General features: G+C 37.8%; 1 protein-coding gene across 1 annotated transcript in view; it reads right to left on the minus strand.

Annotated features, from left to right (window-relative positions):
• The window catches only part of DERA (deoxyribose-phosphate aldolase), a 101393-nt gene extending 76058 nt beyond the window's left edge, over positions 1 to 25335 (minus strand). The window contains exon 1 of the mRNA XM_012775829.3: positions 25195 to 25335. Coding sequence (XP_012631283.2) covers positions 25195 to 25225 — 31 coding nt within the window. The 5' untranslated portion in view covers positions 25226 to 25335. The remainder of the gene's footprint in view (positions 1 to 25194) is intronic.
• Positions 25336 to 26434: the final 1099 nt, after the last annotated feature.

Here is a 26434-nt window from a genome sequence, read left to right on the forward strand (position 1 = left end):
TCAATATCAGAGACCTACTCCACCTTTTGAGACTAGCTACCACAAGCTCTTATTGTAAGTTGGACAAGTTTATATTTTATACTGCAAGGAAATGAAATTGAGAAGGCCTGTAATTTTATAGTATTTAAATTTAGTAAAACATCCAAAAGAATGATAAACAGACATCTTATTTGATAAGTTTTGTCTTATAAAAATATTTATTCTTGTGCCTTAGAATGGAGGCAATGATATATTAGCTGTGAATTATTTGTGGTAAAATATATACACATTTCATTGAAGAAAAAAAAAGAAAATTGAGATTACCCTCCATTTATAGAGTGTGCTGAGCTTACCAAGTACCCCAGCACCTGTAGAGAAAATATTTTCTCAATTAAAAATATGTTCCATGCATAAGAATCAATTGAAGCTGTCGAGAATTTTAAATTTAATAAACATAAAATGCAACTTTGACATGATATCAGAGATTGATACAGCTAAGAAGCTAATTAAAGCAGAGTAATAATTCAACTTATGTTGCTTTATAATGCTGAGATAATTAATATGAATACTTTTTTGGCTTTGATGTACATGAATATATTTTCATTTTAGAATAAATTTTTTTAAATGGAACTATTTTCTCTTCAATAGAAGATCCACCAATAAAATAAAAGTAATTTATCGATGAATCAACAAATATTTTTATTGTATAATTTTAAGTATTTTTAGTGCTTTCACTGTCAGAAGTGTCTAGTTTGTATGCTCAGTCACTCTGTCAAATATCCAATTCAATGTCACTTCTGAGCAACTTTCCTCAGCTGCTCAACCACTAAGTCTTTCTCTGGGCTGCACTAAACCTTAACAGAGCACTGTTACAAATCTTACCCCAGTCAACAAATATTCAGGTGTTTACTATATATATCAGGCACTGGTATGTAACCTAGTGGTTAGGTTGTGATTGTTGAATTACCTACTTAGATTTTTCCAACAAGAGACTAGAGCTTCCCCAAAGCAAACGGATTCAGACAACTTCATTAGTACATCAAATTTCTACTACCCCTAGCCCAGTTCCCCATCAGTGTACTTAACCGATACATAGCAAATGATCTACAAATATTTGATGAATCCATGATGAAAACACATAACTTAACAAAAAAGAAAGCTGGCAGTTTCAGGAAGCCTTGATATACTAGAACAAAAGAAGTACAGCCATTCACTTAACCAAGATTAAATAACTACTATTTGATAATAACTACTATTAAATAACTTTATCTACTATTTGATTGAATAACTACTATTAAATATTAGTTATTTGATAAGAATAACTACTATTTGATAATAAATTAATACTATTCATTAAATAACTACTATTTGATAAGAAAACTTGAGAAGGAAGGGACATCTGGGGGCAAGGAAAAAGAATTCAAAAGCAGCAAAACTTGTGGAGGAAGTGTTTAGCATCAAAGAAGAAGAGAGAAGAAAATGTGTGATCTAACAACATAAAGAATCAAATTAAAGCAACCTACATTACTTTGCAACCCTTTAATGAAATAATTAATACAAGCAAACATTACCCATGGAAGTTAAACACATTGGGTGAAAAGTTCATGGGCAAATAGATGTTCACATGGTGTGGAAGTATCAATTCATACATGACACGCAGGTCAAAGGGGAAAAATTGTAACTACACGATTAGCAGATGTGGCTGCAATCTTCTTAAATGATCAAAATGATCATTACTTAAAATGGGATAACCAGACACTCATTATGTGCCACATCACTTACGAGGTACTCTTACCAGAACTGCTTAATTTGAAGCTAATCAACAAATTAAAGGAAATACAGAAGATGGGGAAGTTAAATGACATCATGAGGAAATAATCAGACAAAGCCAGAAGGTGGGACATTCTACAGGAAAAGTAACCCAAAATCATCAAACTCATGACATTAAAGAGGAGATGCTGCTCCAGATTAGGGGAGACAAACACAACAAATGAACATAATGCATAGTCCTTATTTAGATACTGGCTTGAACAAACCAGCTATAAAATATATTTGGGGGGAAAATGAGGAAATTTAAATATAGACTCAGCATTAGATGATATCAAGGAATTATTTCAAATTTGGTTACTGTGACAATATTATGGTACTGTAAGAAAATGCCTTTACTTTTTAAAGGTGCAAACTATTTTTATGTTTATGAGTGAAATGCCATGATATCTGTAATTTTAAGAATTTGCAGGCTGGGTGCGGTGGCTCACACCTGTAATCCTAGCACTCTGGGAGGCTGAGGCAGGAGGATTGCTCAAGGTCAGGAGTTCAAGATCAAACTGAGCAAGAACAAGATCCCATCTTTACTAAAATAGAAAGAAATTAATTGGCCAACTAAAAATATATAGGAAAACTTAGCCAGGCATGGTGGCACATGCCTGTGGTCCCAACTACTCGGGAGGCTGAGGCAGGAGGATCACTTGAGCCCAGCAGTTTGAAGTTGCTGTGAGCTAGGCTGACACCACAGCACTCTAGCCAGGGCAACATGAGTGAGACTCTGTCTCCAGAAAAAAAAAAAAAAACTACAGACACAAACAGTAAATTATTAACAAGTGTTCAGTCGTGATTGGTATATATGAGTGTTCTTTATATTAGTTCTACTTTTCTGAATGCTTGAAATCTTTAGTAATAAAAAGAAACCACATACCAAAGCAAGTTAAAATAAATAACGAACAAGGGAAACTGTGGTAGCCACCCTTCGAAATGACTTCCCTTCCTAGTATTCATGCCCCTTCCATGATGAATAAGGCTGACCCACATGACCAGAAGGATATTGTAGAAATATCAGTGTGTGACTTCCAACATTTGGTAAGAAAAGACATTGTGGTTTTGCCTTACCATCTTGGATTGTTCACTCTGGGAAAAACCAGCTTCCATGTCATAAGGACATAGGAGCAGCCCTAGGACCATGTCATGTGACAAAGAGCTCCCTGGCTGCCAACACTAAGGTACCAACCATGTAGGTGAGCCACTTTGGAAGAAAAATCTGCAGCCCCAGAAAAAACCTTCAGGTGATTGCTGCCTGTACGAACAACTTGACTACAACCTCATAAGAGAACACAAGCCAGAACCACCACCTAAACCACTCTCAAATTTTTGACCCAGAGAAATGGTGTGAGATAATAAATTCTTACTGTTATAGGCCCCTAAGTTTCAGAGTAATTATTATACAGCAATAAATAACACATAGAAACCAATATGAAAAGATTCCAGTAGCAAGCTGCTTCAGTAAGTATACAATGGCAAACTAGGAGTTATTTTATTTTTTCCTTCCCAAACTTTAAAATGTAAAAATGTAACAATCCCCTAATGTAAAATGTATAAACCAAATTATTAGTACATTGAAAGTTCTTTGTATATATATGTAAAAACCAAATTATACATTTGAGATTAGTATACTTTACTGTGTATATATGTACATATATAAAAATACCTAGATTAAATTTATATATAAATATAATACATATATATAAATAAAATATCTACATATATGTAAATACCTAGATTAAATTTCTTTTAAAAAATTATAGTGAAACCTTAAGGTAAAGTATCATAGCAATGGATGTCCATGCCTTTAAATCCAGCTCAATTTATTTAGAAAGCTAACATATTTTTAGCTTTTCAAAATATCTTTAACTTTATGTCCATCAATTGTTTTTCTAAACTCTCCTCCAAAGAGTTTTGTTAGCTTTGAAAATGTCATTTGTTGCAATAAATCTGGTGTCAACCAACGACTGACCTCTCTGGGGAATGAACAGCACATTTTCACTCACATTCTTTTTTTACTATTGTTTAAATATGTTTAAACCTATAAAAAAGGCAGTATTTTTTATTCTGTTGGCATTTTCCTTAAACTCTTAGGGGAAGCATTATCAAAAGATTTTTCAGAAACTAAGTAAAGTAGTTCGACCAGGTTCCCAGTATGAAGCATTTCATTAACTATTTCAAAGAACTCTTAACCTGCCAGGTTGAGACTATATAGTTTTCCTCAGCAATCCACATATCAAAGCTGTTTGAGAAATGTACTTCTTTTCTTGAATCATGAAGTCAAAGAAAGGGGCAGTTAAAATATTCAAAATTTTCCCACCCATTTCGTTTTTAATTTACTATCGTTCCAAGTGAGTTTATTGTAAAAATTTAATAGCACCGTGGTAACATATCCAAACTCACAGACCACCTACTGAGGCCTAGTATTGTGCTGCCATGAATGGAGATTTATAGGATACATGCAAGGCACCAGGTGCTGGTACACAGCCCAGACTTGGAAAACAGGAATTCTAGGTTCTGGTTCTGTGATATGGGTCATCACTGGATTTGGAGTTGGAAACCACAGACAACCGTTTATGGAGTACTGACTCTGCCATGGGCATTGCATTTAGCTGTCATACAATGTTTTATCCTAGTACAACAGGTTTGATGTTGTAGGCCTTCTCTGATTGACTCAACCGTAGGATTAGAAGGCCAACACTGACAAGGAGGAAAGAACCAGCCAACTTGGTCCAACAGTTATCATTTAATCCATCTGAGCAGTGGTATGAAACATAGGACATGACAATGCAGAACAACGCAGGAGATCGGGTCCTAGCGAAGACAAGGCTGGCCAGAGAAGGTTTCAACAAGCCAACTTGCCATGACAGATTAGTAGAAATTAACTAGGAGTCAAGGAGAACACAGACATTTCAAACACTGAGTATAATATGAATGAAGACCAACTCAGGAACAGTTATGGTCTGTTTCTAGAATAACAGTGGCAAAAAGTTGTGTTTGGGAGTAAAGATATGATTGCACAGGTACAGTTGTACCAGTTCACAGAGAATCCTGAAATTTAGAAGATTCTAAACCTGAAAAACTAGGGACCACATTAACTCATTTGATAAGATCGGTGTATAATACAGAATGGAGAAAACAAAAAACTATGGCCAAGTTTCTGCCTTTTTTTTTTTTTTTTGAGACAGAGTCTTGCTCTATTGTCCAGGCTAGAGTGCCGTGGTGTCAGCCCAGCTCACAGCAACCTCAAACTCCTGTGCTCAAGTGATCCTCCTGCCACAGCCTCCCGAGTAGCTAGGACTACAGGCATGTGCCATCATGCCCGGCTAATTTTGTTTCTATATATTTTTAGTTGTCCACCTAATTTCTTCTATTTTTTTTAGTAGAGATGGGATCTTGCTCTTGCTCAGGCTAGTCTCAAACTCCTGAGCTCAAATGATCCATCCGCCTCGGCCTCCCAGAGTGCTAGGATTACTGGCGTGAGCCACCTCGCCTGGCCGTTTCTTTTTTTGTGTAATGAACATTTATTTATTTGAAAATCAGGGAGGAAAAAAGTAATGAGATGGAAAACAGGAAGAAAAAAACAACACAATCAGAGAATTAGTCTAGAAAGTCCCACATCCAAGGAATAAGAATTCCAGAAATAGACAAGAAAATAAAACGATGTGGGGAAAAGAGAACTCATGTCCATTGTTGGTGGGAACATATATTAGTACAGCCGTTACAGAAAACAGTATAGAGTTTCCTCAAAAAATTAAAAATAGAACTACCATCTCATCCAGCAATCCCACTACTGGATCTATATCCAACGGAAATGAAATCAGTATGATGAAGAGAAGTTTCACTGACAAGATCCTGGTTTTACTACTATATGCTCTGCCTTAGTCCATTTAGTGTTGCCATAAAAAAAAATACCTCAGGCTGGGTAATTTATAAGGAAAAGAAGTTTATTTGGCTCAAGGTTCTGTGAGCTGAGAAGTTCAAGGGCGAGGTGCTGGCTTCTGCTGCATGATAACACGGCAAAAGATCAAAGGCAAAGCAGACACATGCAAAGGGGACTGGGCATGTGCAAAGAGATCACATGGTGAAAGAATAAGCAAGAGAAGAAAAACCAAAGAAGCCAAGCTCTTCTTAACAGCCCACTCTCGGGAAATTAATCCACTCCTTAGAAAGCAAGAACTTACCCCTGAGGGACAGCATTAATCTATCCATGAGGGATCCATCTCCGAGACCCAAACACCTCTCACTAGGCACCACCTCCCAACATTGCCACACTGGGAATGAAATTTCAACTCCAGTTTTGGTAGGGACAAACCATGTCCAAGCCATGGCACATTGTCATGAAGACACTTCTTAAAAACCACATTTGGATTTCCAAATACATACTCTGGGATAACTTCTGATAAAAGTTTCTCGGAGCCCCTAAATGTGCCTAATGTTCAGAAAGAATCATTGGACCTTAGAGAAATTCATCAAGAAGCTGGATCACTTTGGCCCCCTGCTGGGCAAAGAGTCAACTCTCAGTCCTTTGAAAAGATTTAATCCATTATTCTAGGAGCCAAGAGCTTCAGAGAAAATCTACTTAACTCTTTCCTCTCAATGACAGACTTAATGAAGGACTTTCCTAAATTAAAATTTTAGATTGTCCAAAAATGCCCTGTTACTTATTGAATTCATACTATCAGTCAACGGAAAATATTATTCGTAAAGCTGCTGCCTATCCTGGATGTTGTGCTACTCATGCAAGTTAGAGTGTCTGCAAGGATACTTGTGTGCTAAAACAGATCCGCATGCAATTAATCCTGTGAGAATACAAATATTATGTATATCCCCATAATAAAAATAAAACTATTTCATTTAAAATGTTTAAAGTATGTTAAGCTCAAAAAAAGACAGCAATGAAATATATTAAATATTAATGGAACTTAAAGGTTATAAAAAATCCGTACTTGTTTTCCCTGAAACCTATTCCCCCATTACCACAGACCAGTATTCAATGTCCTACTTTACCACACACTATTCCACTTAAATCTCATTGCAAAAAAAAATCTACTATCCGTCGTTTATACTTTACCATGAACTTAAGGTAATACAAGAGTTCTCCCAGGAACATTTACTTTTAAGTTTTACCTCTAAGGTAAGATATAGTAAATTATGAAGATCATATTTTATGAGAAGTGTTAACAACTTCATTTCCTAAAGTTTGTGAGTTCATGTTACTCCTGATGTGTACCTTTTGGGTAAGTATTTTTTAAATAACTGAGAATCATTACAATTTTCCTATTAAAACTTATATATTTGAATTTTGAATCCAATGTCTATTTTAGCCAAAAAAAAAAAAAAAAAAAAAAACAATGTGCTGTTCTCAAGTAATAGTGTATGAACACACTTGTCACTCATCATTTGCCTAAAATTGTCATAGGATTGTACCAATGAGACTCATCAAACAAACACCTACTCTATAGTCTGGCTATTAATTTTCAAAGACACTGATCAAAAAAAAAATCATAAAAGAACTTGGGATGGATAAATTCCCTTCTGGGGGGATATAAAAATAAGGATAACAACTGTTAATCACATTTCCAGTATAAAATATTGAATACATGTCTAGTTTCAAGTCAACTCCCATTACATCCCAGCATGCAATGTGGTTTTAGCTGCCTGTACTCTTGAATTTCTCCCTCACAACCATGTTATATTCTACTCAGTAAATACCCTTATTCACAATCAGTTACTCTTTAGCTTTATGACCAGAATCTTCCAACATTCCGATTGCGTTTGTGTAAAGGGAAGAGTAAGTCATTCTTACTGTGGCTCACTATATTCCAGGCGCCATGCCAACTGTTGTACGTATATCTCACTTAATCTTCACAATTCCTATCTGACCTAGCTTTCATCCACCACATTTTTTTAGGTATAAAAACTTGAAAACCATAGGCAGAAGAATCAGAATTTGAATCCCAGTCAGTCTAATTTAGAAGTCCAACTTCTTTTCAAAAAAGAAGCTGCATTTGATTCAATGGGTAACCATCCCAACATATGTTCTTATTTGTGGAAGATTTTAATCAAGGTGGTCTAGAACTACATAACCAAATTCTCAAACTGAGATGGGAGATCATGTTTTGAAACTGAAGTGAGCTAAGTTTTGAAAAAAAAAAAAAAAAACTTTTAAAAAGATATATTATGTAGCTACTGCATGTATTATTCATGCCTTACATTGTTTTCTCACTACCCTTCAATTAGCAAAAAAAAAAAAAAAAAAAAAATCAAGTGCTCTCCAGACCCCTGCTTACCCCAGTTTCATGCTCTCCAGTAATGCCTTTATTGGTACTTAAATATATATTTAAACACACACTCTCACAGAAGGAGCTTGGAATGTAGGTGTACCTTTTTAACAGCAGGCATCTAACATGTGCTAAAATACTCTTCACTATAAGCAGACCAGGCTTCAGTTGATGGTGTCTCCCCAAACAAACAAACAAACAAACAAACCAACCCCCGCTACATTATGGAGCACAGTGATTGCCAACACTGTCTAGGAATATCTGTTCAAAACTGAATTGCGGTGGAAACCACCACCTGCTGGGCCCAGATTCAAAAACGCTGCTTCCCACAGCACCTGACTCTCCTTCTTCCAATTTCTCCTCAGGAAGAAGTCCTTTTGTGGCACCACCGGTTTTTGACAAGGCAGCCGGTTTCCCCATTGCTTTCAACTGCTCTGTGACAAGCCGTCAGAAACTTTAAAAAAGGCATTAGATGTGCGCACTCAGAAGTTAGTCTGAGTCAGCGCGACAAGAACTCTGTGGCGGGGACGCCGGTCGTCAACACGTCCCCGACGGCGCGCGCCGCGGGAACCCCGCTCCCCGCCGCCCGCTCCACTGACCGCGCGAACTGCGGGCCACGTGACCCGGTTAGCTCGCCAAAGGAGCTGGCTCTGGTCTAATTTTCACAGAGAGCCCTGCTCCTGTCTGCAGGGCAAGATTTAACAGCTAACAGATCTAGAAGGCTGAGAAAAGTACTTAAGGTCAAGCGTACAAAAAAAAAAAAAAAAAAAAAAAAAAAACAAAGTGGACAGAAGTCAAAATGACAAGATTTCAGGGATAGCAAGAAGGTTCCCCACAACTAAATATTCCCTTTGGTTGAAAAAATTTTTTTAAACTGCACAAATACAATGTCATTCCTTGGTACCAATTAAAATTACCTTTCCCAGGAAAAGCAGCTCTTTAGACCATCAGTCTTTCACATTTTAGGGGAAGTGAATTTTCTATTCTTCTCCCAGACAGCTTTTCATAGGTGGAAAGGCACCCTCAAAGTAGACACCTCAGGGGTGGAGAAGGAATGCAGCAGGAGGCTGGTGCGCCCAGAGGCAAATTTTACATCTTAAAGACGTGAATTTTAAAATAATCCCTTTTTGTTTCTTGTTTTAAGATCTCTAAAGAGGAATAATGAGCAAGAAATTTAAAAATCTGTTAATTAAAATGACACAGGTTATCTATAGATTTCATATCTACCTTCATTTTGGTTTTCCAATTAAGAGAGGTAATTAGAGATGTTGGTCAAAGGGTACAAAGTTTCACTTGGATGAGAAAAGTCTTTAAGATCTATTGCCCAACATGGTGACTACTGTTAATAATAATCATTGTTTATTTCAAAATTGCTCAGGGAGTAGATTTCAAAGAGTCTCAACACAACAAATGATAAGTATGTGAGGCGACGGATGTTAATTAGCTTGATTTAATCATTCCACATTGTATACATATGTCAAAATATCACACTATACCCCACAGATCTATACAATTACTTGTCAACCAAAACATTTCTCTAAAAATCATTTTTGGGCCAAAAAACAGATTCATTGAAATCAAATGTTTGCAATGGAAATATAAATTAACCTCTAATTCATTTGTCTGCTAATTGTTCTTCCCTTACACGATTCTACTCCATATCAATCTATTAACATATATCATCCATATAATATATTTTGAATTCCTAACAACAAAATAAAGCCTAAAAAGAACACATAAGTAGTAGCTGGTCATATGTGGAATGTGAAGGTTATATGAATAAAACATATATAAGTATATAAAGAGGCAAGGAAGTTTTCAGATTGAACACACAATCTCTGGAGTTACACAGATCACAGCTAAATCCCAACTCACCATCCTCTTGTTCTTGCTAGCTGTAAAACTGTGGGCAAGTTGCCTTACCTCTCAAAATACCAGCTCCCTCATTTGTAAAATCAGGATAAAAATCAAGATAAAAACAGTACTGACTACATAAAATTGTGAGGAGTAATATACAAGATAATGTACATATTAATATTTAGCAATGCCTTGCATATTATAAGTACTCAGTAAGTATTAACTGTTATTGTTTTACCATATGAAGGTAAAAACATCTTCCTTTAAATCTTTTAAGTATTAATAAATGAATTTTTAAAAAATCAATTATATTGTTACATAATTATTGGATCATAACCATGTGATAATCTTACATAATGTTGATAATGATCCTATAATTATGTAACAACATATTGTTTCTCTAGAAATGCTTATCAAAGTATTAGGGGTAAATGGCATGATGCTATGGATTGTCCTTAAATACGATGACAAAAAAGGAGCGCTAGTAAGACAAGTATGGCAATATTGATTACTATTGAATTTGGCGGACAGTTACATGAGTTCACTATATTAGTTTCTTTGCTTCTGTGTTTGAAAACTTTCATAACTAAAAGGTTAATGAGAATCAATTGGTTTATCAACGTATTTTTATTTAGAACCACCCAGGGACCTAACACACAACTAACTGGAGCCACCAGATCAGGGGTCCTCAAACTTTTTAAACAGGGGGCCAGTTCACTGTCCCTCAGACTGTTGGAGGGCCAGACTATAGTTTTAAAAAAAAACTATGAACAAATTCCTATGCACACTACACATATCTTAATTTGAAGTAAAAAAACAAATGGGCAAAAACACCCATATGTGGACCACGGGCCATAGTTTGAGGACGCCTGCACCAGATAATAGTTAACCATTATTTTAAAAAAGAATAATGCATATGTCTTTAACTTTCTAACATGTTGCCAAGAACCAAAGAATCAGTTTTCCTTTTTTAAATAAAAAGTCTTTTACTTTGTGAATAGAGATTTCACAGCCTCCACGGATGAAGTTTATGCACCTGACTCAGCAGCCTTTTCTAACAGGGTTCCTTATCTGAACCACAAAACACAAAAATGATGAATAACTATTTTCTCAAATCTCCCAATTCTATGCTTCTAAATGCATCAGAAAGGAGTTATTCATTACTTATAATGGATGCCCTAGGGCTTTAGGGCTGAGTTCTCTTATAGAATCCCAGGTGCAGAGTACTGCCAGAACCTCCACTCAGAACCGTCTTGCTCTTAGTTTACTCATAATCCTAGCAACCTTGATTCTCTTCTTTCTAGCCTTGCGTATATTCAAAACAGCATATCTGACAGTAGAAACTGCTATGACAGAAGAGTGAGAGTCTGGTCACAGGAGAGTAATCAAAAAATTTATTAAAAACATACTCAATCAAAAAAAAAGCAGAGCAGCCCTGGCCACTTGATTAGAGGAAAGTGGCTCTAAAAGCCTCAGGAGTCCATGGAGGCCTCACTGTATGAAAACACAGGCGCTTTGATGCTTATAATGACAGTCCTCCAAGTCAGCAAAAATGATTAAATTCTACCCAGTGCACTCTACCTCCCACAGGGACTAAACCTTCAAAGTTCTACTTCTACATGGGATGTTACTAGGCAATTTTAATTTCCTTGATAATTTATGAATAAATTATAAAGGTAATCTATGTATTACCTTTATAATTAGGCAAAAATATCTTTTAAAGATACTTTTAGAAAGTTTCATCCCAGATGGCTTACATTTTAAACATCTTTTTCATACTTAAAAAAAGCCTATGCATCTATTCATTCTCCAAAGTTTACAGATAAGTAGTAGGCCTTTTATATACTAGTGATTGTCCTTGGTGTTAAGGGGCATGTGATCAAAATGGTGAGAAAAAAATATGCAGAGAAAAAAAAAATCAGAAAAATCAAGTGTTCAAAGCCAAGAGGAACAAGAAAATATTTCATGAAAAGTAAAGAGATTTAAGCTTAACCTCCAAGACCAGGGATAATATCCAACAGCAGAGGGGATAATGTTGATAGGCATTCCAAACAGGAGCAACATCCCCAAAGAACAAAAACCAAAGGCCAATACAATGTGATAGGAGCAAAAGGAAGCTGGGAGAGAGGAGGGGACAGGAATGGGGCCAAACAACTCAGAACCTTCAAAGGAAACTGAAGTGTCTGGGCTTGGTACACCAGGCAGTATATGGCCATTGTAAATTCCCAGAAAGGGCAGCAATGCTTTATTCAACAAACACTGCTAAAAATAATTCCTTACATCATGAAAAGTACTATTCTAAGGGACATGAAGGACAAACACAGATCTACACTCAAGCCTCCTATTAATAGGGTAGGACTAGAACATACAAACACAAAAGTGAAATCAGTAGGTACCAGGACATCAGTGGTAAAAAATCCAGCAGAAGAGACCAAGTGAGCCTTCATGGAGGAGGTGAAATGATGACAGCAAGTATTTTAGGAAGATAATATAGGATCAATTGTAATTACTGGAATAACGGCTACCATTTATTGATCACTCATCAGGTTAAGGGTGATTTAACGACATTTCTCATTTAATATTCACACTAACTCTCCCAGGTAGGTATTAGGTCCATTTTACAGATAAGGAAACTGAAGCTCAGAGATTAAATTACTTGCTCAAGGTCACACCATACCTGTTAGAGCTAAAATAGAAAGACAGATATCTATGATTCCAAAACTCAGGTTTGTAAGGCTGGTGGCATCCCCCCTCCCTTCCCTAGATCAAAAAGAAAAGGCTCAGGAGACCAGACTCACCAAGGACAAACAGCCAGGCCCCCCTGAAAAGAACCACACCCAGATGTCCACCCAGGTAATAAAATTTTGGCTCCTGGATTCTACAAATACCGCCAGGCCCTCCTATTTCTCAGTGAACACCAAAGGTCACCCTGGCTTTTCCCACCAAAAGTCCCCAGCCCACCCCAAACAGTATAAAGGCTCACACCCCCTCCAAACAGATGTGACTTCTCAGGCCCCCCTCTTTTGGGGCCCGCAAACCTCACCCGGGAGCACTCAATAAAACCACGTTGCTTGGCCCCTCTCTCTCTCTCTCTCTCTCTCTCTGTTTCTTTTGCCACTGGAAAACTTTACAAGGTTATTTCTAGAATGCTATATATATATATATATATATATATATATATATATATATATATATATATATATTAATAATCTCTAGAGTGAAAACCTATTTACTCAATTCAATTATTTTACTTATAATTTTAGCAAAATTTGACATTTCTATTTCCAGCCTTGAAAATTCCTATCTGACTAACCTCATTCACATACTTCCTGATGGCACTGTTTGGCTGTCTTCACTAACGCTATTATTTCCTTGACTAAAGATAGAGAATACAATAACTTGATGAATTAAGATTACATACTTTTCATGAAATGAAAGAACATTCTAAAGGAACCAAATGATCAAAATAGCAGATCTGAGAAGATAAATATAATTTGTTCTATGTAAATAAACAACAAGAAAAAGTTTAACCAAATATGGATTTTCCTGGGGTAGATGAGAAAGCACAGAGGCAAAGAAACCAGCTGTGAAGCCACCATTGTGATTTAGGTGTGTGATAAAGTGAGCCAAGCCTAGGAATAGAAGAAAAGAGGAAGAAGTGAATCCACAAGATCTTTTTATGGAAGAAACAGTAAGACTGTAATCAATACTCTGCCATGCAGAGGAACAAATGCAAAATAAAAGGCTCTGCTCACATAAAGACATATTACGTTAAAGAGTACATTCATGAAACATCCAGAGAAAAAGAAAATATATAATAATGTGTCTAATCATTACAGAAAAAGGGGAAAATGTAAACCGAGCACTGAAATTCAGAGCCTTTGAAAGCCAGAGAAGGTTGTGCTGGCAGGAAAAGGAAGGGAAAGGTCTCGACTCCAAGCACAGGGACACTGCAAACCTACAATTCCACCAAGGGGTCATTTTAAGGAACAAACAGAAGACCCAAGGAAGTTCAGAACTGGAAGGATTCCCAGAGATCATGTGTCTGGTTTTTTTTTAAAGACTGTTTTTTAGAATAGTTTTAGATGCACACAGCAAATTGAGCAGAAAGTACAGAGATTTCCCACATGCCCCTCTCTCCACATATGCATAAGCTTCCCCATTATCAACATCCTCGACCTGAGTGGTACAAATGTTACAACTGATGAACCTAGACCATCATGTGTTTGTTTTACAGATTTGGAAAGTACAAGCCAGCGCACTGAAGTCCCCTCGCCCAAGGTCCCATGGTGAGATGCTGTCAGAACTGGAACTACAAGGCGTGGGTCCCGATCCTATATCCTTCTCAGATAAACGTTTGTTTTCCTTGACAAGAGAAAGGCAGTGCACTTCCCCAGAGATACATTAGTCTGATGAAGGAAAACTTCTGAAGAACAGGGCTCTCAACTTCTCTTGCTCTCTCATCTTTCGCAAACACATGCATAGCGATATGTTCACAGTAGGTCCTCTACATATACATGCTGAATGAATGACTTTGAGATCATAATAATAATTGCCTCTGGAACAGTCACATTAAAAAAAAAAAGAAAATAAGCTCTGATTATAAAGACATAAAACTAAAATACCTTTCTTGTTTCTTTGGAAAATTACTAGAAGCATTTAAATTTCCCCCTACCTACTAAAGAAAAAAAATACTCCCTCATAACACCACCATATACAGAGCTTGAGCTTCTTCACCTAACACAAATATAATAAAGATTGTCACAACCTACTTTCCTTCTTGAGTCCACAAGACCAACTTAATTCATAATCTCCAAGAAACATGAGTATGTTCTTACTTCTAACAGAAAGTTAACTGAATTACTCTTTCTGGTAGGTAATCTTGCATCTTTTAGCTAATGAGATTAGGGGTCTGTCCCCACAGTCTCTAAGACTATGGAGAAGACACCCTCATGACAATTTCCAAAATCATCATGAAGAACACTGTTTGATTATATTTTTCCATCAGCCATTGGCACCATTTGAATAAAATATGGCCCTTTTCAGATAGAGTGCACTCTTCAGATATATGCACTACTTAACTACCTCCCCTCCTGATTTTTCCAATATGCCTTCCCATCCATTTTAACATATTTCTTCCCTTATTTCAATCAGAAAATAAATGGCTAATATCTCTGCATATTTGCTTACAGAAACTTTGCTTATCAAATATAAAAAATATGATATGTAAAGATAATAAGACAAAGGTAAAAATGACAGAAGATTTGTCAAAAAATAATACATAGCAATTGAAGATGCTCTGACTCTGAACCTGGGTCTACTCTTCAGCTTACCACATGGTTTTCAATCTGCAATGTTCAGAACCATCTGAGGAGCCTGTGAAAATGGGTTCCTGGGCTTTGCCCCATAATTTGAATAATTAAAGCTATTGTGGGGCTCAGAAATCTGTATTTTTAACAAGCATCTCAGGTGATTCTAATGCAGGGCCATAGCCCAGCCAAACTCACGGAAAGCTAGAGGAAAGGAGGGTAATGCAATGTATTGGAATAATCTCTCAGCATAGAGTGAGTCTGCCTTTCAATTCCAGCGTGGCCTCTAACTAGCCACGTGACCACAGATTTCACTTCCCTAACGTCTCAGTTTTCTCATCTATAACAGAGGGGTGTTGGACTAATAGCTAAGATGCCTTTCTTCTAGGAAATCCTGTGATATGAAAAACAACAAAAAGAGGTAGCTTTATAAATGCCGCCCCTATTATTTTCCTAGAAAATAGTATTTGAAATATTCATAAGAAGTAATGTTTATTCAAGGGTTTCTAAGTCAGAGATAAGGAGTCTCTAACTTGCTCTTAGATACTTAGTTCAATAATTAAGATACTTAGTTCAATGTCAAATTTTAGACATTGGAATGAAATCTCACACACAGACAGCCACACACATCCCCATCTAAAGCTGTGGGGCAGGAATGTGTCCATTAGCCGTTCAAGTGAAAAGCTTATCTGTATCTAGATTATGAGAGCAGTTAATTCGGATATTTTTCCAGACTTTAGATTAGACGACAATCTTGACATCATTAACCACGTTCTGAAAGAACCAAGGCACCAGTTCAGTTGTACCTTTTGGGGAAGGAATTACCAGTGGCTACTCTTACCTCAGACTTTGCCATAGGGGAGGAAGGTCTGACTGACTATACAAAGAGAGCCAGAAGTTGCAACCTAAGTGTCTCAACATTTTAAAAATCTGTTTAGTTTGCAGGAGCTGAGATTAAACATTTATCCTTCTCTTGCAACCACTTTGGTTCCCAGGGAACTCAGTGTTACGGCTGAGGCAGGCTGAGGGGAGGTACGTCCACAGACACACACACGACACACGCCAAAGTTAACTGAAAAATTTCAAAGTGCCTTTTTATGCCTTTAACTCAAAGATGAACACATTTCAAGGTGACCCAATCCTCAAGTGACAGACAGTGTTTTAAAAGGGCCGGAGCTCTCCGCTTAAACAATTTCTAGTGACATGTTTAAACCGCATCCTCAAGGGCTCTGGCTGCTGTCTCATTTGCTAGTCTTTCTTTACTGGCAGAGGCATCCCATTTTTAAATGAGTGCTTGAAGTTTGTCTTCCTTCCTAATAATTAAAATCCACAGGGCTTAGATGCTTAAAAAAATGTTTTTTAACTTAGCAGGCACCATAGAGGACTTTTAATTATTTAATTATACAACAAACCCAAATTATTACTTTATAGTTTTTTTTCTATTTATCAGAACAGTATCAGAATAATAAAGGACAGTATCATCATTTATGCTTACGAGCGAAAGGTAAAAGACTTCTAAGGTAAAATCAAAATTAACATTCACAAAAGGATGCCCCATTTAAAATCTAAAATGTTCATTATTATATGGACTCTCTGTATATATTTCATACCTAGACTATGAAGGACTTTTTACTTTCTTCACTAAATATTACTCTTAGCTGTTAGAGTATAATGAGAAGATTACATTAGAAATCTGAAAATTGGGTTCCTATAGTTAATGAAACATGCCAGGCTGCTTTTGCTTGATACCTTTGCAGAAAATACTCCATGAGAAATATCCTTTCCAAAAAAATCTCCTCTGGATCGTCTTTGAATTCATCTTTATCTTTCCCATCCTATCTTTCCCATGTTTCTGTTGTCAGTTTTATTATATTGTATGTGATGATTTACATGAATATCTCCTTTAGTTCATTGTGAGCTACAGGAAAGCAGAGACCAGGTGAGGCCTACCTTGATATACCAGCCACCATCATGATCAACAAGTAACAAGTGCCAAAACCAGCAGGCACTCCACAAAACAGGTTTTTTAAATATGTATTTTTATATATTTATAATTTCCATTCCTGAACAATTGTCCAACCACTGGGGTGGGGCTGAGGGAGGAGATGAGCAAGGTAGGTGTTTGAGCCAGGTTGGGAAGCAGACACCACTGTGGCCCAGAGTATGGGAGTCCATACAGGTGGAGAAGGCACCATGCACGGAGTAGCCCAGAGTCCAATCACGAGGTGGGAATCTGCACAAAGGGGCTGCCTGAAACTGAGAGTCAAAGCACAAGCAGGGTAAGGAGGGTATCTACATGGAAAGGCTGCATGACAGAGTGCCACAGACCAACTACTAGGGTAAGGTGGGCAGCAGCCTGCTGCAGGAAGCTGGACATAGGTAGGACCAAGAAGGCACCCTCAGGAGAGGGCTGCCCAACTCAGGATGTCAGAGCCTGAGAACACTAATAAGAATGTCTACCAGGGCTAGGGCAAGTCCAGCCCCACATGTGGAGTATTCCAAACATGGAAAAGGTGAAAACTGGAATAAAGCCTATGGTGTTGGACCAGAACTGAAGGTATCAGTGTAAACTCATGGTTTTTGCTATATAGATACAGACAGATGATAGGCAGACAGAGAAGTAAATGTGTGTGAGTGAGTAGTGCATGCATTTTTCAGCTCTGCTAACTGAGGGACTTGGGAACACAGACACCCCAGTCACTCAGATGTCACAGACACCCCAAGCGCTCAGATCTTGGCTTCTAAATATCGTTATCCACTGAAAGAAATGCTCCTTGGAGAAGTAGCTGACTCCAGAACTGGGAAAGTGAAATTACAAAATAAGCCAGAAACACCTTGTTGAGTCAGAAAGTAAGGAATTATTTTAAAAATATTGGGAGGGAGAGGGTGGGGAAGGGGCATGTCAGAAAGAAAAGCCAGCTTCAAGGGTCTGTAAAATCTGAAACAATTTGAATATTAAAGTAAATAATAATAGTATCAATTATAATTCATTAGGAAAATAGGACACCTCAAAGGATACTAATATAAATGAATCAAAAGCTTGCAGAGGAACAGGATACTTAAATAGTTTCAAAGTACCTCCCCATAAAATATATACTAATTACAAAGGTTAATAAGTAAACTTACAGTGAAGAAGCCTGGCAAATACCACCTTAATTAAGTGATCAAAGCATCATCAATGAGGCAAATCAAAGGTGCATATTACCAATAGGATACAAAGAGAAGACATCACTGTTTCTGCTGTAATACTGTAATATAAAAGTGATTGTTTTTATTTAATTATGATTTTTATAATGATGAATTTATTATTCTTCCATGGAGTAATGATTATAAACCAGCATAAAAATTCTTTTTTGCTATACTTTTTGTAACTTTGAAATAATCTCAAACTTTTAGGGAAGCTGTAAGTGTATTCTTGCCAAAGATGCATACTATAAATTTAACCATGAAAAAAATTAGCAAACAGAAACTGAGGAACATTCTACAAAATTACTGGCCTGCATGCTTCAAAAAAATAAAGATTCTGCAAGTCAATGAAATACAGAGCAATTAATTATACCAGATAAGAAGACCAAAGAGACAAGATAACTACAGGCAACATGTAATTCTGAACTGGATCTTTCTAAATAAATGGCATTATTTGGACAACTGGCTAAAACTAAATGAGGTTTGCAGATCAGATGGTATCAAATAGATACACCAATGTTGCCTAATAATCCCAGATACTCAGGAGGCTAAGGTGGGAGGATCACTTGAGCACAGGTGTTCAAAGCTGCAGCGAGCTATGATTGTGCCACTGCACTACAGTCTAGGTGACAGAGAGGGACCCTGTTCTTTTAAAAAAAAAATTTTAATTTAAAAAATATGTATCAGTGTTAATGTTCCCATTTTAATGACTATACTGAAGTATCTGTGGGTGGTAGGGCTTCATGTGAGTCAACCGTTTTCCTCAAATGGTTCAGAGGGAAAAAAAGTTCATTGTGTTGCACTTTCAACTTCCCTAAAATTTTGAGATTATTTCAAAGTTAAAAAAATGTATAGCAAAAAAGAATTTTTATGCTGGTTTATAATCAATACTCCATGGATGGATAATAACTTCATCATTGTAAAAATCATAATTAAATAAAAATAATTATTTTCATATTACAGTATCTTTCTTCCCTACTACATGGTAAATATACTTCTCTATAACTAAAACATTATATATACACATGTGAGAGAAAGAGAGACAGACACACTCCTCCTGCTACATCAATACGTGTACTGTTTCAGTTCTAATGGGGCCCCTGATTTTATTTATTGGGAAAGTAGTATTACAGGATGAAGGTAAGAGTGTAAAATGGAGAAAAATGTACCTAGAGGCAGCTGTGATATGATAAGCTAAGGGTAAAGAACTTGTAATCAGAAGTTCTGCATTTGAGTCATGACCTCGACTCTTACTAGCTTTGAGACATTAAGCAAGTTACTTATGCTTTCTCAGCCTTAGTTTTCTCATCTATGAAATAAGAATAAAAATGCCTACCACAGAGGATTCCTGGAAGAATTAAGAGATAATGTTTGTAAGAGTACTCCATTAAACCTAAAGAAAAAAATATATAAAATGTTTATGTATATTTTATATACACATATATGAGTGAATATTAAGTATTAAGGAGAAAAATAGTGGATTCAGGCACAAAACCCCCATTAATTTAAAATATGGTACATATCCATTTTATTGCTTAAAAAAATCTCAAGTTAACTCCACTTGGGAAATTCCCTGTAAAAATCTAAAAAAATTTAAATTCTATCTTACCATCTGAGCTAAGAGTTAGAATCAAATTTTTCACATGTCACCTAGTAAAGAATATGCTACTTTATGGCTTTGGTTTTTTTTTTTTTACTTTAAGTAGGGATTGACTTTTATAACTTGCTTTAATGTCCCCATCTCAATAAAAATAATAATAAACAATGGGGATCCTTGAAAGGTGATATTAAGTAATGCTTCACTTGAAATCCATAGATCCCTTAAACTGTTTGCCATGTTTAAGGATAAAAGAGATTTCAGTTCTATTTCTCCAGAAACTATTACTAGAAGTCCTAGATTTAAAAATCCAGAACACAAAAATCACCCCAAAGCAACAAAATTATTAAATATTTCACTACTTCTATTTAATGTTTGTACCTAAAGAACACATCATGGTCAGGAGCAGTGGCATGTGCCTGTAGTCCCAACTATTCCAGAAGCTGAGACAGAAGGATCACTTAAGCCCAGAAGTTCGAGAGCCCTACTTTGATCAGCACAGTGCCTTGTGCGTAGCTAGAGCTCTATGTTGACCACTATTGTTATAACCAACCCCTAAGCACAGTGTCTGGTTCACAGCAAGCGTTAAATAAATAAAGTGAAGAATTATTGTGCAATAATCCTGTACCTTGTCTATCTTTAAGAGTCAAAATTCCGTGTCAAAAAATGATAACTTTGCAGTGGAAAGTCACCATCACCAAAACCAGAAGCATTCTATATCCAAATTATGCCTTTGCAGGAGTGGCAGCCAGGGGCTCCCTAGATCCCTAATTCTTATCTGAGTAAGTTATTTTAATGGGAAAATAAAGATTGTAATACACAATCAGAACAATCTGTAACCACAACCCATTTAAGTAGAGGTCTAGGTCATCTAATTTTGTAAACAAAGATAAATGGAAAATAACTGCATTATCACATTTGCAATTATTTTAATTGTAGCTTTGGCTTGACACCCAGCTCCTGAACCAGACCTATCTCTGTGAAGGCAGTGTGCATCTATCTTGTCCATCTTCTAACTCCAGAACCTGGGGTAACACTATTCAGTATAGAATTGGTACTTGATGACTACTTGTTGAAGGAATAAATGTGCTACTTAAAATACAAAATCATGGTTCTAGGTTCAGCAGCTAGACAAAGGTGATCTCCTTTATTCATACTTTCAACCAATAAACTGTCTTTTCTGTTTTGATTTGGATTTCAGAAAGTACCTTTACAGAGCAAAATAGTCCTCACATTCACCAGTAATCATGATCTCTGATGATTCCACCTGTGGATATATGCCTGACACAAGCTCTTGTTAACTCAATACAGGAAATCCATAGAATTGTCCCCAACTCCTTCCAATTAAAAATCAGTTTTAAATTACTTTTTTTTCTGTTTTTCAGATATCTTTCCTTTTTGTACACGAGAGTTTTCAGATATACAGATAAGAGCAGGGAGACCCGAAGTCACCTGATATAGCACCTCCATTTTTCAGATGCCTCCAAAGATAACCACATTTGAAAGGAAGCCATACTGTCTACATCCTTCATAAGCCTACCAAGATATCTTTAAAGACAGAAGTGACAAAATTGAATCTTAATGATATTCAGAAAGGTGAAAAAGGTGCAGTACTTTATAGCATCTGTGCATGCCCAGGGGCCCAGGTAAATACCCCAGTTCCCCCAAGCAAGAAGTAATTCTAAATTCCTTCCTTCATTCAACATTTCTGAGGGCTTTCTGTGTGCCAAACACCATTCTAGGTGCCAGAGATACATCAGTAAACGAAAGATTATTGCCCATGTGGTGGCATCTCCACTTTAGGCACAAGTTAAGAGAAGTCTAAGAAAACAGAGAGAAGGACATCTGTACATTTTAATAGACTGCATGGGGCATAATAATAATAGTAACACTCCATTGCACCTCAGAGATTATTAGGCCAGTGGTTCTCAAACTTGGGTATGCTTCGGAGGACTTGTTAAAACTCCAAATGCTGGGCTCCATCCTCTAACATTAGAGTGAAAGGGTTTGTTCCCTACTTGGAAATATTTTCCAGACATCCAAATGCCATGCTAAAAGAATGTTTTCTTGAAGGGTTTTTAACCATGAGGGTCACGTTTAGTCTCAAAAGAATTCTATTCTTATTTATTTTTTTATGTTTTGGGTTTGTTTTTTTTTTTTTTGAGACAGAGTCTCACTCTGTTGCCCTGAGTAGAGTGCAGTGGTGTCATCATGTCATAGCTCACAGCAACCTCAAACTCCTGGGCTCAAGCAATTCTCCTGCCTCAGCCTCCAGAGTAGCTGGGGCTACAGGCATGCGCCACCATGCCCGGCTAATTTTTCAATTTTTTTTTTTTTATAGAGTCAGGATCTCAGTCTTGCTCAGGCTGGTCTACTAACTCCTGACCTCAAGCAATCCTCCCACCTCAGCCTCCCAAAGTGTTAGGATTACAGGTGTGAGCAACTGCACCAGCCTATTTTCTTTTTAAAGTCCATGTGCTAGAAGTATATACAGTACAGCAAAATATAAATAACAGTGATTGAACTAGTAACAATCTTTTTAGTGCTAATTGAATTTTTATAATAAACATAAAATTCTTGTTATAAGGAAACGAAAAGTTTATTTCTTTTAAAAATTATTAAAGTCTTTAAATTAGAAAACTATAGAAATATCATCAGTTTATATACTGCATAAATTAATACTGAATTTTTTCCCCTAGTATATAATTCAAGTAATTTATTTTAGCATTTTAGACTAAACCTGTTTGGATTAAGGATTAATACCGGTGTGAGGGGGAAACCTGATTTTAACAAAGAAAATAATAAAATCAAAGCTATAATCATTTCAATAACTGAATAAAAATCAGATTTGTCATTATTCTACAGGGCAATTGTTTTTGTCTATACTGTTACTTTTCAACAAACGAATGGAAGTGATTCTAATTACTGCAATTAAAGAAATCAAAAATGCCGGGCATGGTGGCTCACGCCTGTAATCCTAGCACTTTGGGAGGCTGAGGCGGGCGGATTGCTCAAGGTCAGGAGTTCGAAACCAGCCTGAGCGAGACCCTGTCTATACCAAAAATAGAAAGAAATTAATTGACCAACTAAAAATATATATACAAAAAATTAGCTGGGCATGGTGGCGCATGCCTGTAGTCCCAGCTACTCGGGAGGCTGAGGCAGTAGGATCGCTGAGCCCCGGAGATTGAGGTTGCTGTGAGCCAGGCTGACACCACGGCACTCACTCTAGCCTGGGCAACAAAGTGAGACTCTGTCTCAAAAAAAAAAAAAAAAAAAAAAAATCAAAAATGATTTAATTGTATTTCTTAAAAAAAAAAATAAAAACTTATAAGATTTGGAAAATTACGGCACATGCTCTACGTGTACACAGTCACACAGACATAACCCTAGGGATACCAAGGTAAGACACACCACCTCATCTCCATCCACCATCTTTTTTTTTTTTTTTTTTTTTGAGACAGAGTCTTGCTTTGTTGCCCAGGCTAGAGTGAGTGCCGTGTCGTCAGCCTAGCTCACAGCAACCTCAAACTCCTGGGCTCAAGCAATCCTTCTGCCTCAGCCTCCCGAGTAGCTGGGACTACAGGCATGCACCACCATGCCCTGCTAATTTATATATATATATTAGTTGGCCAATTAATTTCTTTCTCTTTATACTAGAGACCGGGTCTTGCTCTTGCTCAGGCTGGTTTTGAACTCCTGACCTCGAGCAATCCGCCCGCCTCAGCCTCCCAGAGTGCTAGGATTACAGGCGTGAGCCACCTCGCCCGGCTTCCATCCACCATCTTTAAGGATCTTCCAACTAGGAAACAGGCCTTTATTACTGAGTCCATGTTCTAGGGATAGGACTAGAGTTTAAAATATAATCTGCTACAAGACAGTGACTAAAACAAAATCAACTAGATGAGGAAATCAACTGTCTTTATAAAGACAGATTTAGTCTCTTGCCATTCAACAAAAATTCCAGAACACCTCTCCAAGTCTCAACTGTTTAATTAGAACATTCACTTTCACGAAGGAAAAAAAAGTACCAGTATGTATTACATACAAGTTATAGCTAATTTCTCAAACTTAGCCCCTAAAAACAACCATATATTATTCTAATACTAACTAGGTGCCCACAAAGCACCAAGCACTTTACAGGTATCCTCTTTAATTTCTAAACCGATTTATGAGGTGAGTACCATTTCACAGATGAAGAAACTTCAGCACAGAGTGCTTAATCTATTCAATAGTCACAAAGGTAAGAAGTTAAAAGATCCAGGATACAAAGATATCCACGCTATACTTAAATTGAGATGCTTCACCTTTGGCTTGACCATGGTTTTGCTGTTTAAATTACAAATTTTTCACATTTTAGGAAATCTGAACCAAGTTTTCTTGCCAGTAGTACTTGAACTAATATCAATAATATGAAAAAACGGTGAAATAACACAGGCACTTTTAAAATCTTTGTACATGTAAAATCACACTTGCAAAGTTACACTTGTAGCACAGAAAAACATGACAACTTCTCTACCAGCATGGCAACTTCGGGAATACAGTTGTGTTAATATTATCTACAGAAATCCAGCATGACGCTGGTCCAAAGGTGGTGAGTTATCTCACTTGATTGATTGTTCACAGTTACAGACTGAATTCCTTGTTCTACTACTTTCCCCACTTCTCACTACTGCACTTGGCTAGTCTTAAAAAAAAAAAAAAGAAATCCAGCATTAAATCACACAGATATTCTATTAAGAGGAAGGAGATTCAGATCTCTCGAACTTAAGTATAACTGAAAAAATAAAAAATAAAAAAATAAAAGTAAAAAAAGAAGAAGAAAGAGGAAGGAGAAAGAAGGTTTTTATTTGGTTTTGTTTGGGGGCGTTTGGTTTTTTGCTGTTACTGTTTGTTTTTCAGCACCCAGCGAGCTAGGGAGTGAACGAATAGGTTGCAAGACGAAAATCTAATCCTTTCCCACTTCCGCCTACAAAAATAAACGTTGGGTGCAAAGGCAGGCGGCGTCACTGTGCCCAAGAATTCAGTCTCCCGGGCGCGGCCTCTGTGGAGGGCGGGTGCGGACCCGACGCCGCCGCGGCGAGACCGCCTCGGGGACCCAGTACCAGGGCCCCGGGCGGGGCGAGACGCGGCGGGGAGGACAGGGGGCGACGCGCGGGCCCCTTACCGAGCTCGGTGCCCTGATTGTGCGTGGACATGGCGCGAGCCGCTCCGGAACCGCCTGCTCGTCCGCGCCAGCCTCGCCCGGCGCCCGGCCCTTCCTGCTTCCCGCCGGCCCGCGGCGCCCGCGCGCTCGCCCCGCCCCTGGCCCGCTCGCCCCGCCCCCGGCCCGCTCGCCCCGCCCCCGGCCCGCTCCCGGGGCGGAGCCGCCGACCCGGGCAGCGCAGTGGGGACCCAGGTCTGCTGCTTCACGAGGAAGTCCTGCCGCCCCTCTCCCTCGCCCTCCCCACGAGGTGCGGAACTGGAGCGCTAACTAGCTCCCCGAAAATAATGCTCCCGTTTGAAAATGCTCACGTTGCCGATTGCACCGGATAAAAGTTGCATTCTTCGCAACTTCTAACTGTAAGATTACATAACAAGAGGCTCCTGGAGAGGATCTCTCCCACTTAAGTCCAAGGGCAGAGCCTTGCAGTCTCAGACCTGAAATGTCAGCATTGATCCTTTATCGTTGTTAAGGGCAACCAGTGAGCATAAATCAAGGACCCCAGTGTGTACTAGGACTTCAGACTTTGACGAGAAGCAGCTGTGTGGCCGGAAAAGCGGAACGGCTCAGGAGTGAGAAGACCTGGTTTCTCGGCCTACCTCTGGCAGTAATTAAATGTGTGACACTAGACAAATCAACTGCCTTTCTGAGTTTCGTCTTCCCCATCTGTAAGAGATGGCCATGACAATTCTTGGTCTCTAAAATTCTGTGATTCTGTGATATTAAGATTCCCTTCGGCCTGACTTTTGTGTGACCAACAGGTTCATTCCACAGCCTCAATATTGTCAACACATCTGTACTCACAATGAAAGGCACCTGTGAAGGGAAGCAAACTTAGTTATGGCTTATCTACCATGAGCCAACTATTGTGCTCAGTGCTAAGATGTATGATAGCATTTGAGTTTCAGAACAATCCCGCCAAGTGTATATCTCCATTGCTATACCTACAGACACCAAAGTTCTGAAAAGACAAGTGTGAACAAATGTGAACCTGAAAGAGCCAATCCTTCAAGATGGATCCCAAGTGGCTAACTGGACCTAGATTTAAAATACAGCAAGCAGCCACTTGCTGACTAGAAGGAACACATGTTCTCCGACTCCCCTTAAAAACTCACACCTCTCTTCAATTTTGTGACTCTAGAGTTCCCCTGACTGGGTCAATCAGGGATCAACTGTATCAACCAATCAGAACTCGCTGAAGTCA

This window comes from Microcebus murinus, chromosome 10 (assembly GCF_040939455.1).
Source record: "Microcebus murinus isolate Inina chromosome 10, M.murinus_Inina_mat1.0, whole genome shotgun sequence".
Taxonomy (NCBI): domain Eukaryota; kingdom Metazoa; phylum Chordata; class Mammalia; order Primates; family Cheirogaleidae; genus Microcebus; species Microcebus murinus.